The sequence below is a fragment of the Manis pentadactyla genome, chromosome 11 (assembly GCF_030020395.1).
Source record: "Manis pentadactyla isolate mManPen7 chromosome 11, mManPen7.hap1, whole genome shotgun sequence".
In the NCBI taxonomy this organism is placed as follows: Eukaryota; Metazoa; Chordata; class Mammalia; order Pholidota; family Manidae; genus Manis; species Manis pentadactyla.
Genome location: NC_080029.1, coordinates 75,427,495 through 75,442,818, shown reverse-complemented (window position 1 = coordinate 75,442,818; position 15,324 = coordinate 75,427,495). Strand labels below are relative to the sequence as shown.

General features: G+C 53.2%; 2 protein-coding genes across 4 annotated transcripts; both read left to right on the top strand.

The window, feature by feature from the left end:
* Positions 1-88: 88 nt before the first annotated feature.
* On the top strand, positions 89-10,079 carry IL25 (interleukin 25). The gene is made up of 4 exons (XM_036884546.2): positions 89-2,274; positions 6,830-6,946; positions 7,129-7,373; positions 9,331-10,079. The coding sequence occupies exons 2-4, from the start codon at positions 6,914-6,916 to the stop codon at positions 9,575-9,577; spliced, it is 525 nt and encodes a 174-aa protein (XP_036740441.2). The 5' UTR covers positions 89-2,274; positions 6,830-6,913; the 3' UTR covers positions 9,578-10,079.
* A 410-nt stretch (positions 10,080-10,489) lies between these two features.
* On the top strand, positions 10,490-13,392 carry CMTM5 (CKLF like MARVEL transmembrane domain containing 5). Of its 3 annotated transcripts, none has more exons than XM_036884548.2 (5): positions 10,490-11,037; positions 11,983-12,157; positions 12,668-12,760; positions 12,943-13,027; positions 13,128-13,389. In XM_036884548.2, exons 1-5 carry the CDS (start codon positions 10,919-10,921, stop codon positions 13,139-13,141), a joined length of 486 nt encoding a protein of 161 aa, XP_036740443.2. In that variant the 5' UTR covers positions 10,490-10,918; the 3' UTR covers positions 13,142-13,389. The 3 variants fall into 3 exon arrangements, with proteins under 3 accessions (XP_036740443.2, XP_036740444.2, XP_057344561.1); XM_036884549.2 differs by having other exon boundaries at positions 12,005-12,157; positions 13,128-13,384; XM_057488578.1 differs by lacking the exons at positions 11,983-12,157; positions 12,668-12,760 and having other exon boundaries at positions 13,128-13,392.
* Positions 13,393-15,324: the final 1,932 nt, after the last annotated feature.

Here is a 15,324-nt window from a genome sequence, read left to right as displayed (position 1 = left end):
CTGGAGGTCTCGGCTGCCCACCACGCCTCCGCCACCGACAGCCCCGCGCCTCTCGGAGTCCTTTTCATTAGCTCCCCATCTGTCTTTCCCATGCAAGGGAGGGAGCGCGCCTTTCGCCTTTCTGGGATCCTCAGCGGAGCTTCCCTTGGTAGAGTAATCGGGGGCTGGACAGGGATTCTGGTCCTAGAGAGGGAGTGTGAAACCTGAGCGTCTGGTCCCAGAGCTGCGGGCCGAGCGGGTTGTGCCGCCTCTTACACTCCTCTGCCAGTCTGGGCCTGTCGCCCGCCCGCCCTCACGCTGGCTCAGTCCTGCTGCCGCGCGGAGCAGGAGTCGGGACTGTAGGCACAAAAGAGCAGAACTCTTTCAGAGGAACTGGGATCTAGCCAGCTGAAGTTTCAGCTGAAAGGACTCCTGGGTCCCCACACCTCTCCTGCCAAATTATTACTCCTTAATGTGCGCTGCCCCCAGCCAGCAACCCTCTCTCCTGGTTCTTTCTTTTGGGGCACACATCATGGCCTCGCAGAGTCTGGAAGGAAGGCTTTTCTTTCTTCCATTTTTGAGGGTCCTGGTATAACTGAAAAAATTCATCAAAATCAACTTGAAAAAATAAATACAGTGTTTTATTTCAGCCAGAATTCAGACCTAGACCTGGAAAGATAACACTCCTATAGGTGGGGTAGAGATATATTCTGAAGAGCTCAAGCCATACAGGTTTTTATATCCTGGAGGAGGCAGACAAGACCATGTCAGAGGGGTACATTTCATTCACATAAGCTATATAAAGAAAAGAGTTGGGGGCAATACATGTCCTGGACAGCATCTGAAGAAGGAAATTAAGGGGAAAGGTAAGCATTTTGCTTATCCTTTAACAGGAATGTGGATACAAATTGTTAAGCCTTTAAATTAACTGGTGGCTTTTAGTTTTTCCATGGATGGCCATTTTGGGACTCCCAGAGTTAATGAGCCTTCAATGTTTAGGGCTTAGAAATCTTTTTGGTGGTCCCTAGTATAGTGGTCAGCTTTTCTTTATTTCACACTGATATTTAAAAAGCGAGATGCCAAACAGGGTTGAAAAGCTGTAGTATTTTTTCAGTGTTTGCATTTAAAAAATGAACAATTCAAACATAAAATAGAAAATGACTCTATGTATAACCTCATTTGGAGATAATATCAGAAGTCTAATTTAAGGTCCTTTGTGAACCTGAGGTGTTGGACAGATGCCCCACTCTTCCCCTCTCCACATTCCATAGGCCCACACATCCAGGCATTTCCCAGGACAGGAGAGGGGACTACCTGCCCTGGCTTCCTTCCTTCCCTGTTGCCTAGGTACTTCGGAAGAACCCTCTGCAGAGGGGAGGAGTGGAACCCTTGGGTGATTAGGGAGAGATTCTGGGGTGAACATGGGGATAGATAACATTGGTTCAGGCCTTGGCTCAGAAATGGGGTACAGACCTGGGCCTGGGACTGATCCTGAATAGACTTAGACTCCGTTAGGATAGCAGAGGAACTTTTAAATTTCCAGATGTATCTGAAGGGAGATGTCCCTCCTTCTCACTCCAACCTGGTCTAACCTCTTCTAGACCCCAGCCCTGGGGGCTTGGCTGCCTGCCTGGAACACAGACAGTCAGCTGCTGGGGAGTGACATGCTATGATTTCTGTCCAGGATACTACCAAGGAAAATTTTGGGTCCCAAAATGGAGGTGGTCAGGAAACCCAGTTCCCAACAGATGAACACTCTGACTGGCACAAGAGGAAATAGATGGAGGCCAGAAAAAGCTAAGCAGGAAAGGAGTGCTAGGCCCAGGCACCATGGTGGTATGGGAGGTGGGCAGTGGGGCTCACTGCCCATAGCTCAGTGCCTGGGGAAGTGTAGGTGAGGAGGAGCAGAGTGTGAACCTGCAGGAGAAGTAAGACTGTTGTTCTGGAGTGCCCAAACGCAGAATGGAGCCATACTTGGAAGTGAACCCTGACTGATTTTAGCTGTGTGACCTTAGTCAAGTTGTATCACATCTCAAGTCTGAGTTCCTCGTCTGTACCAGTGACTTTGGTGAGGAGTAAATACCTGTTAAGTGCCTTCCACAAAGCTCTCTCTCCAGGGCTTTCCTCACCTTGGTTCCTCTGGCCCCCTCAACCTGTGCTCCCATAAAAGCTGCAAGTGTTTCTTTGTTGAGGGCAGGAGGAGTCTTTTCCCGGTCCTTATGCCTCCTCTCTGTCCTCTCCTTTGCAGAGTGTTCGGGTGATTTGAACTTGTTCAGGGAGAGCTCTGGGTTCCAGGTAAGGTTGGAGAAAACTGAGGCTGGACAGGTGGACCTTAGGCAGGTGGCAGCTCCAGGCAGCTGGGCCCTCAGTTTCGGGCTTGTCCTTGCCATATTCCTGGGATAGAGAGGAGGATCCCTTCCATCTGGCTCAGTGGGCTCCGTCTTCTCTCCTCTTCGTAGCAGGGCCAACCAGCTGGCCTCTTCCTCATCCCATCCCATGACTTCCTTGACCTGCACTTGTTCCTCCTGCTACTCAGAACTCAGGTGCTCACAAATTCTTCCAGTTCTTCTCTCTTTGGGCCACACAGCATCCAGATTGCCTGGATTCTAGTCCTGGTTCCAACACTGACTAGTGACCTTGGCAGGCTACATGACCTCTTAGAGCCTCTGGTTCTCTGTCTGTAAAGTGGGGTCATAATGGAACCAATAGCACTGACTTGTTGTGGGGAATCCTGAGGCCCATGCTTGCCTGGCCCATGGTGTATAAATTTGGGTAAAAGCAACTATTCTGATTATTTGATGCTGGCCCTGTGGGGCAGCAGAATGTCAAGGACATGGTGCCTGCGTTCCACAAACTCACATCTTGTAGGTCATGCTGAAGCCAGTCAGTACCTTCCCACTGACCTCGGAATAAAATCCAAATACTCCACAGCCTGTAAGACCCTATGTGATCTGGTCCCTGCCTCCTCCTCACCTCATCTCCTCCCACTCTCCCCTTTATCATCTGTTTTCCATCCACACTGTCCTTTCTGTTTCACATATACCTGGCTCTTTCCCACCTCTAGGACTCTGCATGTCCCACTCCCTCTGCCTAGACCACTCTTCCCCCAGACGCTTTCCATCATCATGCCAAACTCTGCACCCTCAGAGAGGCCTTCCCTGGCTTTCCAAGTTAAAGCTGCCCCGTTACCCCCAGTAATTCCCTACCTCAGAGCACGGTTTCATTTTCTTCATAGCATTTACTATTATCAGAGATTATCTTGTTTCCCTGTTTATCATCTGTCTCCTCCTAAAATTTAAGCTTCACAAGGCAGGGACCTTATCTGGATTGTCCTCCTCTGCATTCCTAGCATTTAAAATAGTGCCTAGTGTATAGTAGGTGTTCAATAACTATTTGAGAAGTGGATGAATGAACAAGGGCAGCCATGACTGTAGGACAAAGCTGAGTAAGCCCAGGTACCTCTGTGGGGACACACCAATGCCGGCCTGGGTGAGGGAGTTGTGGGGCTTCTTGTCCAGTGCACTGATTCTCCACATGTCTCCCAGGCCAGACTGGATTCTCTTTGAAGGCAGGCTCCTGAGCCTAAGCATTTCTGTAACCAAAGGTGATACTACAAATAACTGGATGCCAACAGTACCAACATCACCTACAATCAGGACATGGGTGCAGTATAGTGGGCACCCCAATCTTGGCCAGGGGTTCACCCTTTAGCTGCTTGATCATGGGGACGTTGTGGTAGTGGAGAGCCCCAGGGCTGAGGGCAACATCTACTTACCAGCAGAGACAGACGTACTTGAGCAATTTAGCCACCAGGATCCCCCCTCACATCAGACTTTCACAGCCCTGCTGAATCCTGCGGCTTCAGCACTATTTCAGGAGCTGAGCTGGTTGGCACTTTTGTGGGCATCCAGGTTACCCCCTACCCTTCAACTCACAAAAAGGCCAAACCACACACACTTTTGTAAATGGGGAGAAAGGACCAGAGGGGGCCCAAGGTCAAGAGTTGATTTGAGGCAGGGTAAAGACTCTAGGGCAGCAGGTGTGGATTTGAATGACTTTCTGAGAAAGGGCAGCACAGCTATATTCTAGCTTCCTGCAAACTCCAAGAGCCTTCTCTGGCCAAGACAGTGTATTCCATGACATCTTTCCTGCCTTTCCTTACTAGGTTTAGATCTGTCTTCCCAGGGGCTCAGGGGTAGGACTCCCAGCAAGTCCCCTCTAGCTGCCAGGTCAGGCCCAGGCAGGTGAGGACTCCCTGGGAGATACCCTTGATGTCAGGTGCTGCTCCAACTTCCCTTTGCTTCCACCTCCAGCATTCTTCCCATTGCCACCTGCATTTCCCCACACCCCCAAGGATTCCCTGGAAGCTGAAGTGACTCAGGAATTCCAAAACTAGTCACCCCAGGAGGAAACCCCTTTGGAAAATGTTTCTCACAGCAGGGGAGTCACCCTAAAGAGTCCCACAGAGCTACTACTGAGATAAGGGCAGAGACTGAGCAAACGGGTGGGGGGGTGGGGGCTGACCCAAGAAATTGTGCTCAATACAGTGGGGAAGGCCAACCCTGGGGGAGAATGCCCTCAGAGGAGGTCCTGGTGCAGAGGCAGGGGGCTGTGCCAAAGGCCTCTCCTGAAGAGCAGTGTCCTGGGCAACCAATGTGGGTCCTTTGTAGCAACAGCAGGTGAAAGAAGTAGCTGGGGTCATTTCTAGCTCTTACGAGCACCCTCTCCTGGACAAGAGCCAAGATCAGAAGATCTGGGCCAATGTCAGGCTCCGAGGCTCTGATTGGTTTGGGGACACCCATAGGGATCCAACTTTCCTGGAAGAGCACTGCTCCCTTAGAGCTTTTCTGGCGTTAGGGATTGCTCAGGAACCCCAAAAACTACCCTGGGGGCCAATATGCCAGACCAAAGACTGGGGAATAGGAAGTTGGATCTGTGGATCCCAGCCAGCAGAGCTGAATGCTTGAGTGGGCAGGAATGCCCTGTAGGCTCAAGGAGACCTGGCCCAGCTCAAACCCAGGTGGGTAGGAAATCACTCACTGAGGGGGGTTTCCTTCCATTTGCAGTCAGCTGGGATCAGCCCAGTGTGGCCCCTCCAGACCAGGGGCTTAGATTTGGAGTTGGTCAAGGCTGGAGCCAAAAACCAGCTCTGCCTCTACCTAACTGTGTGACCTTGGAGAGGTCGCTAAATCCCTTTGGGTCTTATCCGTAATATGGAGATAATGGTTTCCATCTCATGGTATTATTGTAAGGATAAAATGAGCTGATGCATGTCCTGCACTTGGCACCATCCTGCACCTAACATATGGGAACTGAGGCCAGTGGAGTGTAGAAGTGAGAAGGTGTCCAGGAGCACAGGCGCAGGAAATGGGGCAGCAGGAGCAGAGGAAGGTATCCCTGGCCTCAGTGCTCAAGTGCCCCTGCTCTCCCAGCCACCACCTGTTTCCCCTGCACCTCCACCGCACCCCGAGTCCCCTACTCCCTGAAACTCCTCAGGTTTCCTCAGGCAGTTTCTCCAGTTCTCCAGAATGTCTCCTGACCTCATGACTCCTCTTCTTTGAGGATTCTTTGCTCTAAAGAATTCAAAGGATTCTTCCTCCCTCTGCAGTTTAAGCTATTCCTGGTTCCCTGTGTTTATTTTCCTTGGTTACCTGAGGGGTATTTTCTAAGGGAAAGCACATGCAAATCAGGAAATATCATTCTAGAGACAATGTCTGTGTATGAGTGTGTTGGGGTGGGGGATCGTGGGTGTGGGTGATGAGGGGGGTCGATGGGCAAAGATGAGAGAAAAAGCTTGGAGGGAAGTAGGCTCTGGCCTGCTCTCAGTGCCTCCCATGCAGGGTGGCTCCCAGCTGACCCATGTCTTTGGGGTCAGGCCCAGCTCAAGCCTTTCCAGAATGCATATACCCCTCCTGGCCCACAGTGGCCCATGTTGCTGAGGGCTGAGGTGTGATGGGCTTATCCCAAGGCCTGAGAGCAGCTGCTATCCCTGCCATGGCCCTTGTCCCCAGGGCTGTGTGGGTGGGGGTGAGGGCAGGCTGGTCCTGGAGCTGGGACCTCCTGGTAGGCCTTAGGTGAGGCTGTTACTGTGCCCCTCCCCTTCCTGGCTTCACCTTCTCATTTGTGCAGTGGGAACATCTTCTTCTATCAGACTCTGCACATCCAGGTGACCGGCCGATGGGACCAGGGCCTTCCTCGCAGTCCTGTGGGGTTATGCCTATATCCCTAGCCCAGAGTTGGTCAGGAAGAGGGTAGAATGAGGGGTGGGGGGGCCACTGGAGAAGGCGAGAGCCAGTTAGGGAGTGGGTAATGGACAATGGGAAAGAAGCCATAGTGATGGGAATCATAGAACTGGGGTCATTGGCAATGAGGAAGGGGTCAGAAAATAGGAGGGTTGAGGGTCAGAGTAGATAGAGGAGAAATGTTCCCACCCACTGAGGTGGGTAGTCAGGAGGATGTCTGGGAAGGAAAGGAATGGTGGGGACAAGACCATGGGTGGGAACTACAGAGATCATGGAAATGAGGCCTCTTGAAGAGAGGCCAGATGATGTTCCCTAATTTGGGGGATCAAGCCAAACAGGAAGTTCCCATAATGTCATTTCTCAAACTCTCAGAGCAACAGAATCCTATTGCTTAGACCTCACACCGAGAAAAGTACAGAAAACACAGTTTACCCAATAGGCCACCAGGCTGACAATAATGTTAATCACAACTTCCATGAACCTAGTGTTTTAAGTGGCTTTTGGAAAACACTCTGGGTTTTTTGGTCTGGTTTTGTTTTTTAATCTCAGGTCACTCCCTACAAAAGGTAGTGGAAATAAATTTGAATAAATTTGAATAAACAAAACAGGTTTGCTGAAAATAAAACCAGGACTTCTAAACTGCTCCAGTCAGCCTGCTTCCAAAGGCCCCACCTGTCAGCCAGTGCAGAGCCATGGCTGGGCGAGCAGCATCCCGCCTGGGCCAGGTGAGTGTGCAGAGGCCTGAACAGGAAAGGAGTAGAGATGTTGCTGAGGGTGGAGGGAGGCCGGGCTTCCAAGTTTGTGGCTGGGGACCAGTTAGAGCTGGAAACCAGGCTCTCAGGGAAGAGCTGGGAGAGGGGCACCCAGGTTTGGTGAGAGCAGATCTCCCGCTGGCCCTTTCCTACAGGTGGTCACATTCTTGGCAATGGTCATGGGGGCCCACACCCTCAGTTTGAGGCTCCAGAAGGACTGTGCCCACTGGCCCAAATGCTGCCCCAGTGAAGGACAGGACCTCACTGAGGAGTGGCTGAAGTGGGATACTGTGCTCACACCTCCCTCGAAGACCCATAGCCTCGCCCACCACCTGGAATCCTGCAAGGCCAGTGAAGAGGGACCCCTCAGCAGCAGGTCCATCTCCCCCTGGACCTATGAGTGAGTCTGCTGTCCCCTCCTGAATGCCTGCCCGTGTGCCAATCAGGGTGTGTGCAAGGGCCACAGGCGGTCCACCCAATTCCAGCTTACCTGCCCCTTCTAATCTCAGAGAGGCCATGAAGGTTCGGGTGTTAGGGAAGCCCTATTCTGGGTCCTGGCTCTGACTCTTATTGGGTGATTGGCCAATTACTTGGGTTAATTACTCAGGATTTCAAAGCTCAGTTTTTCCTCATTTACCTATGAGGTAAAATGAGATAATACCCCATAGGCTAATGTGTAGATCATATGAAGTAACGTATGTAAAATCTGCACTTAATGCAGAAAATGCTGGTTCTCTCCTTTTCCTCTCTTCTCCCTCCTCCTCCTCCTCCTCCTGCTTCTGTCCCTTCAGTGGCCATGTTTTTCTAACTAAAATTTCAGGGACTAATGTTATGCTACAGACACAAAACGTTCCAACATCAAATGCTGCTGGCCTGGCCCAGGAATGGATTATAAGTACATTGAATGAAAACCTCAACTTTGGTGGGGGGTAGTGAGTGGCTGGAGCCCTGGGCTGGTTATCTTTGATCATAAGAAGTCTTGTTTTCTCACTCAGTGTGCCACACAAATATTAGAATTATCTATTTGTCCATGATGTAAAAACATTTGGAAGCACTGAAATTGGGACAATGAAGCAATAACATTAAAAGTTAGGGCCTTAGGGATACCAAACATATGTCTCCTTCTACCTGTGTCTGCACAGGGTGTCTGTGTTCCTGCTCCCTGTGAGTCTTGTTCTGGCTTAGCTTTGGCTTTTGGGATGGATAGAGAAGTTCAGTGGGTAGGGAGGGGCCCCAACTTTGACTGAGATTAGATCCAGGGTGGAGAGTCCAGGTCACTAAGCTTATGATGTGGTGTCAGAAGATGGGCTGGATCCTGGGCTAAAACCAGGGAGGAGGGAGCTCTTTTGGGGAAGCTGGGTGCCAGATGGCTGAATGGGCTGGGGTCCAGATCCCCACTGGGAGGCTGTGAACTCCTGATGACCACTCTGTTGGTCTTCCCCAAAGTGTGTTCTTTGCAACACTTGTTCCGCAAGCTGCTCCCTAGCAAAAAGCAATTATATCAACTCAGTGTGGGAAAAGCTGCCCTGACCCTGACCTCTGGGTATTCACAATGTGCTTAGCACATTAAAGTCTACAAGAAGTTCTCAGAAAGCATTAAACTCAGCATTTCCTAAACTCAGACCCCTTTTCTTGTAGGGTATACTTATTAGGGAACCCACTTAGGGAACTGCTGAGCTAGTTGAGCCCAGGTTGTGAGGGCTACTCTGTATGGAGAATGGTCTCACAGCCTAGTGCCTGTTTGCTGCTAGCCTTTGGGAGTCCAAGGTCATTGGAGCATCTACTTTTCAAGTCTTTTTTTTTTTTGGCCATGAAGTCCTTTCAGAGTAAATAAATAAGTCTTACCATGCACTCTTACTTATGTCCATAATATATGCATGGCAAGTGTCTGGAAGGATGTTCAGGAAAGTGTTGAGTGGATTCCCTCTGGGGAGTGAGACTCAGGGAGAGCAGACTGTTAGTCTTTCCTTTATACACTTTTATAATTGAATGTAAGGGTAGTCTTTACTTTTGTAATTAAAAAACTAAGAAGAAACATCATGCCAGAGTCCGATGGAGGCACACACGGGAGGCTGCTCACCTTCCCCTGCCTCCCTGAGACTCCCAGGACCAGCTGGGAAGCCACTCACTCTTCCATCCCAACCTGCACTTACAGCTGGGGAGAATAAATCCCAGAGAGGAGGGGGTGACTTATTCAAAGTGACATAACAAGTAGGGGCCAGAGCCCGGATCAGAGCACACCATCGGCTGCCTTCCATTTCCTTCCTCTGGCATTTCCACCCTGTACCCTCCCTGCTTCTGGTCCTTGTCTGCCCGGCCAGCTGCCCTCTGGGTCCTGATGAGTGCCACCTCCACAGGTTGGACAGGGACCTGAACCGGTTCCCCCAGGACCTGTACCACGCCCGCTGCCTGTGTCCACACTGCGTCAACCTACAGACTGGCTCCCACATGGACCCACTGGGCAACTCAGAGCTGCTCTACCACAACCAGACTGTCTTCTACCGGCGGCCATGCCCTGGAGAGAAAGATGGCTACTGCCTGGAACGCAGGCTCTACAGAGTATCCTTGGCTTGCGTGTGTGTGCGGCCCCGAGTGATGGCCTAGGTGTGCCACCCATGGCCAGTCCCTGGTCAGAACACTGGAGCCGGGTGTACGACCACCTGCCGCCATGAACCAGGATGCCCGAATGTTCAGCTCCTCCAAAGGCTATGCCTCCAAGCAGGATGGGAGACTTTTGGGGGAACCACACATTGCACTTTTGGGAATGGATGGGAAAGGCAGGGCAAAGCAAGGGGAGCCTATGGCTGCTGGCAGCTGCCATCTTGGCACTTCCTCTCAGGAAAGGTCTTCAAAGCTCTGCCTATTTCTGTAGGCCACTCCCCACCCTTCCTTTACTCCCATTCCCACTGTCCTGGCAGAGCACAGGCACTTTCTTCATATTTTCCCCTTTGCCATGGAAAGCTTCTCATTTCACTTGTTTGTTAGATCTTCAAACACTTGGTAAGCGTCTACTTTGCACATATCCTGCTGGAGTTACTAGTCTTTTGACATGGGTGACTCTGAGGAAAAGGCTGTTATTGAGCACAGATAGACTTATCCAAATAAATAATCTGAATTTAAAAGTGGCCTAATTTGTCATTGGCATTCCTGGTGCCTGAACATCTTGTGGTCCCCAGCCTGGTTCCTTTTCCTCCCCTTTGCCCTCCTCCTCTGCCTCCCAGAGCTGCTGCTGCAGCCTCCCATTCCTCCCCTTCTCTGGCTCCTTGGCCCACCCCTGAACACCAGGATTGGGGTCAGGCTGCCCTCCTGGCATGCTAGAGAGACAGAAGCCCATTGAGGCACTGCAGCAGGCACACAGCGCCCCCTTGTCCCCCCAACAATCTGCCTTTGTCCTTAGTCTTGGCTGCTACAGTCTGGTCTGGGGGGTGCTGCCTGGGCCGGGCTCCAGCTCCCACCCTCCCTAAAAGGAAAGGGGAGAAAGGACAAGCCAGGAAGAGGGCTTAGGTTAGGGGTGGGGGGACACAGACTTCTTCAGGCTTAGGTCCTTGGGGGTCTCCTGGTCCAGCCTGGTTTCCCAGCTCCCCTCTGGCTCCTCTGCTGGCCTTGTCCTCCCCACCTCCTCCTCTCTACTGGGGATGGGTTGGGATCCGAGTAAGGAGAGTGCTGACCACGCCCCCTCTGTTGGCCCCTCCCCCACCCGTGCGCCTCCTGCGGGGCTGGCGCGGCTGCTGCAGGGGGCACTCTGGGCAGCTGGGTGAAGTTCCAGCCTGGGAGCCTCCCCCTGACAGCCCCAGGGCAGGCCGGCCCCCCTCACTTGCAGGTTTCTGGCACTGCTCTCCTGCTGTTGTCTGCTGCCCCATCCTGCCAGGTTTCTGTCCTCCCTCTTCCCTTCTGGGGCTGGTGGCGGTGGGGGGCTGTGCCTGGTGGGCCCTGCGGAGATGCTCAATGCCCGGGATCGTCGGGACTGGCCCCCTGAAGAGGGGGCAGCTGCGGGGCTCCAGGGCTTCACGGTGGACAAGACCTTCTTCTCCTCCCTCAAAGGCATCCTTCTGGAAACTGAGCTGGTAATGGCTGCTTCCCCACCCTGGTGCCTCCCTCTCTCCCAGTATGGCCCCCTTTCCCCCAGCTTTCTCCTGTGCCCCTCACCAGTCTCCCTTTCCAGGCTTCTGGACGCCTCTGCTGCCCCCAGCTGCCCTGCCCTCCTCTCCCCTGCCTTCTTGCTGCCTCTCCAGCTGAAAGCAGTTACTAGCAGGTGCAGCTGCAGCAGGAAGGATTGAAGTTAGACCGGACAGCTTTCTGGGACACTGAGGGAGTGCCAGACACAGGGGTCGGATAGGGGCAATGCCAGCCTGTCTCTCCCCAGGCTCTGAGATGGCCATTTCTTAGCATGGCCATGTTCATCTAACAAAAAGGGCGGACTCCCTGCAGCCCCACTTTATCTGTTGTCTGCTCCTCATGAACATCTAATCTCAGGAAAGGATTTTCCCCACGTCACTTAGCAAGACCTTAGTGTATACTTAAGTCTTCTGTATAATGCCACCCTGTGACACCAGAACTGAAGGGACCCTGTCCCTAGTCCACTGTGGAGTATCTGCCTTCTAAGCTTTGTGTCTTGGTGTGGAACCAAAGGCTCTGGTCCTTGCTAGAGGGGTTTCAGGCATCTGGGAGTGGGGAAAGTATTATGAAGCAGGGCTCAGGGCTGCTGTGGGCATGACTCCAGGGGCTGGTGTTCCCACTGTACTCTGTGCTTCAACGGCTCCCCTGAGGGGGATTCCTGGAGCTGTGTACCTTGGCTAAATGTCTGGGGCTGCTGGAATCTTGGGGCAGGGGGCAGCCTGGGCTAGCAGAGGTGGGAGGCTGGAGACTGTTCTCAATGGGCAAATGCTCTGGTATGTGGCTCCTGTCACAAGGGATGGGGAGACCTCCAGGGACAGATGGTGGGGGTCAGAGGAACTCCTGAGGAGGGGAAAGCAAAGGCCTGGATGTGCCCGTGTCCCCTTCTTGGTCAGCTCCACACGCTCGGTCCTGCAGGCCCTGACCTTCATTATCTTCATCTGCTTCACGGCCTCCATCTCTGCCTACATGGCAGCGGCGCTGCTGGAGTTCTTCATCACGCTCGCCTTCCTCTTCCTCTATGCCACCCAGTACTACCAGCGCTTCGGGCGGCTGAACTGGCCCTGTCTGGTGAGAGACCCTGCTGTCCCCACTCCATTCTGGCTCCTTTTTCCTTCACTGAATGTTGAGTTTCCTTTTTGCCCCCAGCTTCTTTCCTTCTCCTGGGTCAGTACGGGGGCCCCACACCTGAGCTGGACTCTGCTGCTTTGACCCACACTGATTTCACAGCCCCACGGTGAACCGGGGCTCACTGACAATGGGGACTAGGATGCACATTGCTTAGATCTGCTCTCCTGCTCACCAAGGGCCCAGCCCTGCCCCCCCCAACACTGCCACCCCCACCAACTCAGCTTCTCTTCTGGTCACTCCGCATTCATGGGCATCCCTTCCAGGTAGCTGTGTGTTCTCCCTCTCTTCCCCACCCCCGGCTCCCCTCTGAAGTGCTTTCTGTGTGTTCAGGGATCTCTCCATGTAGGGATTCACAGTGACTAAGGGTCAAGCCACTGACTAGCCTGGACAACTAAGGGTGATACCCCTGACCTCTGACTTCACTTTGACCCTGTATCCCCTATCCCCCAGGACTTCCTTCGCTGTGTCAGTGCTATCATCATCTTCCTGGTGGTCTCCTTTGCAGCTGTGACCTCCCGGGATGGAGCTGCCATTGCTGCTTTTGTGAGTGCGGCCCCACAGAGCTCACCAGCTCCAAGCACTCTGGCTGGTGGTTGCACACTTTCTGTGCCTCCCCCAAGCCAGGCCGGTGGCTCAGACCATGCCCAGTGCCACCCACCTCCGTCTCCCTAATATCTGAAGGCCCAATGGCCTTTGTTATGCCATCTCTGCTCTTACTCCCTCAGGTTTTTGGCATCATCCTGGCTTCTGTCTTTTCCTACGATGCCTTCAAGATCTACTGGACTGAGATGGCACCCAGGGCCACCCAGGGTGAGTGCTTGTGCTCTGGGGAGAAGAGACACTCCTTCCAGCCCCAGCCCTGGCTACCCCATCCTGACATGCCCTTTCCTGCCCGACTCCATTTTCACAGGGGACCAGCAGTGACCCAAGAGCTGCCTGGATCCTGGGCCCAGCCAGACCTCCTCTGGCTTCACTACCCCCAATGCCATTGTCCCCTCCCCTGCCCTCAGAGATGGATCCTGGCCAGAGAAGTCACAGGGGACTTGTTTGTGGGGTCTGGTGCTCTGAGAGCTGGCTCCTGATGAAGTTTGGCTAGGAAGGAGGTGCTATGGGGGGCAGAAGGAAGCCATTCATTCCCAAATTAAAAGATTTGAATACTATTGGTGAGTCTTTTTCTTCCCCAGAAATTAGGCTGACCAGGAAAGCCAAGAAGCATTCATGGAAATGCTGCCTATGCAGGTCATGGTCCCTTCTCTGGGGCCAGGTCTGAGCAATGAGGAAGCGGGGGCTAGACTGAAGGTGCTGAAGACATCCTTCAACACAGAGCTTCCACGCCACAGCCTTCTGTGCACAAGGTCGCTTTGGGGTGTGCCTGCTGTCTGGGCTCCTGGAATTCTGTGTGAGAAGACAGACACCTCCCCAGTGTGAGCAGGCGCCTGCACACTGGTGGGTCAGCTTTTGTGAGGCAGACCGTGTGCCTGGGGCGTGTGCAGAGCTCCCCCTTGTGGTATGGGGTGGACTTGGCCCTCAGGCCACAGGAGAGAGGTCAGCTTGTGGCATCAGTTGAGGGCAGTTTCCAAATGTTGGTGCTGGAAGGGCCCTTAGACTTCTGCCAGTCCAATACCCTCATTTCACATAGCAGAAAACAGGCCCAGTTAGGGGAAGTGACTTCCTTATTTGTGACAGAGCTAGGGCTACAACCCAGCTCTCCTAACATCCAAATAGGTGTTCGGGATACTGTATTAAGCCCCCCTTGGAGCTCAGAAAAAAGAGGCCCAGCCTTATCTCCACCCTTACCACCAGTTGGTCCACCTTCCCAGCTTTCCAGCACCTCAGCAAACATGTCCTGAGCATCTCCCATGCACAGACCCTGTGCTGGGCCCCAGGCAGTCAGAAGTGACAGACAGGCCTGTTCTTGAGGAAGGAGACCGGCTAGTGAAGGGTGGTTATGACTGCCCACCATGAGCCCTATGGGAGAGCTCAGCTCAGGGTCGGGGGACCAGGCACTGCTGCAGCCAAGGAATCAGCCCGACCCTGCCCAGGACAGTCCAGTGGCTGGGGCATCCCTGCCCAGCCCCACAGAGCCCAGACCTGTAGGACCCAACGTGGCCTTGCTATCCCCTTTCTCTATTGCTTGTTTGTTCCTGCCCTGAAATACCTTCCTTCTTTTTCTGGGGCACTCCTTCCCAATGCAGGCCCCCACCCTGCCTGAACTCTGAACTCTGGAACTGTGGGAGACTTGCTCTCTTCCCCCTTCTGATAAGCACGGGTTTTTCTTGGCCCTACTTTTCCTGCCCCTGCTTTTTGTTCTGTCCTTATGTCCTGGCTCCTCACCATGGCTGGCAGCCTCTCCAGGTCTAGAGTCAACTGGAGTTTGTGTTTCTTTGGTTTCTGATTACAATTCTCAGGGCTTTATGTACAGTCCATTCTTAAAACTGACCAACCTTGGGGTATCTGGGGTCAAGGCCTCAGAGGAGGAATAGAAGGTCTTAGTCAGGGGAGGTCAGGAGTCAGGATGTCAGGTGAAAGGAAGGGGAAGTGGACAGGAGAGCCTGGTGGTAAAGCCCAGCAGGGGTCAGGGATTTGCTTAGAGCAGAATGGGGCCAGGATCAGCCCTGCCCCCTGAGCAGCTGTGTGACCTGGGCTGCACTGTCCTTGTGGGAGTTCAGAGTAGTGTGATCGATGGTGTGTACCTGCAGGTACACCCATGCTCGCCGGTGTCTGGAGAGAGGTCAGAAGGAAATAGGCAATGCCCAGCCTTGGTCCACAGTGCATGTTGGTTTGGGCTCAGTGTCAGTGGGCCCTAGGGTCTCAGGACACCCTCATGGTGAGGCGCAGACTCACAGAAGCTGGGGTTAGACCTGGGCCCCAGCCGACTCCCTGGGGATGATAGGGAGGGGATGACCAGAATGGGACCTGTGCCAACCCCTTTGTCTGCACCTCCATCCCCAGCCAGCCTTGCGCCTCTGCTGGTATGTCTTGGAAATTCCCTTAAAGGGAAGAGGTGCTCCAGGACACCTCAGGGGTTGGGGAGGGAGAGCACAGCTAGAGCGCTAAGACTCTGTCTCCTGGCATATGGAACTGGCTCACCCTTCTGTGCCTTTTTT

Coding starts and splice junctions, on each gene's coding strand:
- IL25 (XM_036884546.2), top strand. CDS start 6,914: ATGGCTGGGCGAGCAGCATCCCGCCTGGGCCAG. Junction 6,947..7,128: donor CAGCATCCCGCCTGGGCCAG/GTGAGTGTGCAG, acceptor CCTTTCCTACAG/GTGGTCACATTCTTGGCAAT. Junction 7,374..9,330: donor ATCTCCCCCTGGACCTATGA/GTGAGTCTGCTG, acceptor CCACCTCCACAG/GTTGGACAGGGACCTGAACC.
- CMTM5 (XM_036884548.2), top strand. CDS start 10,919: ATGCCCGGGATCGTCGGGACTGGCCCCCTGAAGAGGGGGCAGCTGCGG. Junction 11,038..11,982: donor TCCTTCTGGAAACTGAGCTG/GTAATGGCTGCT, acceptor CTTCTTGGTCAG/CTCCACACGCTCGGTCCTGC. Junction 12,158..12,667: donor GGCTGAACTGGCCCTGTCTG/GTGAGAGACCCT, acceptor CCTATCCCCCAG/GACTTCCTTCGCTGTGTCAG.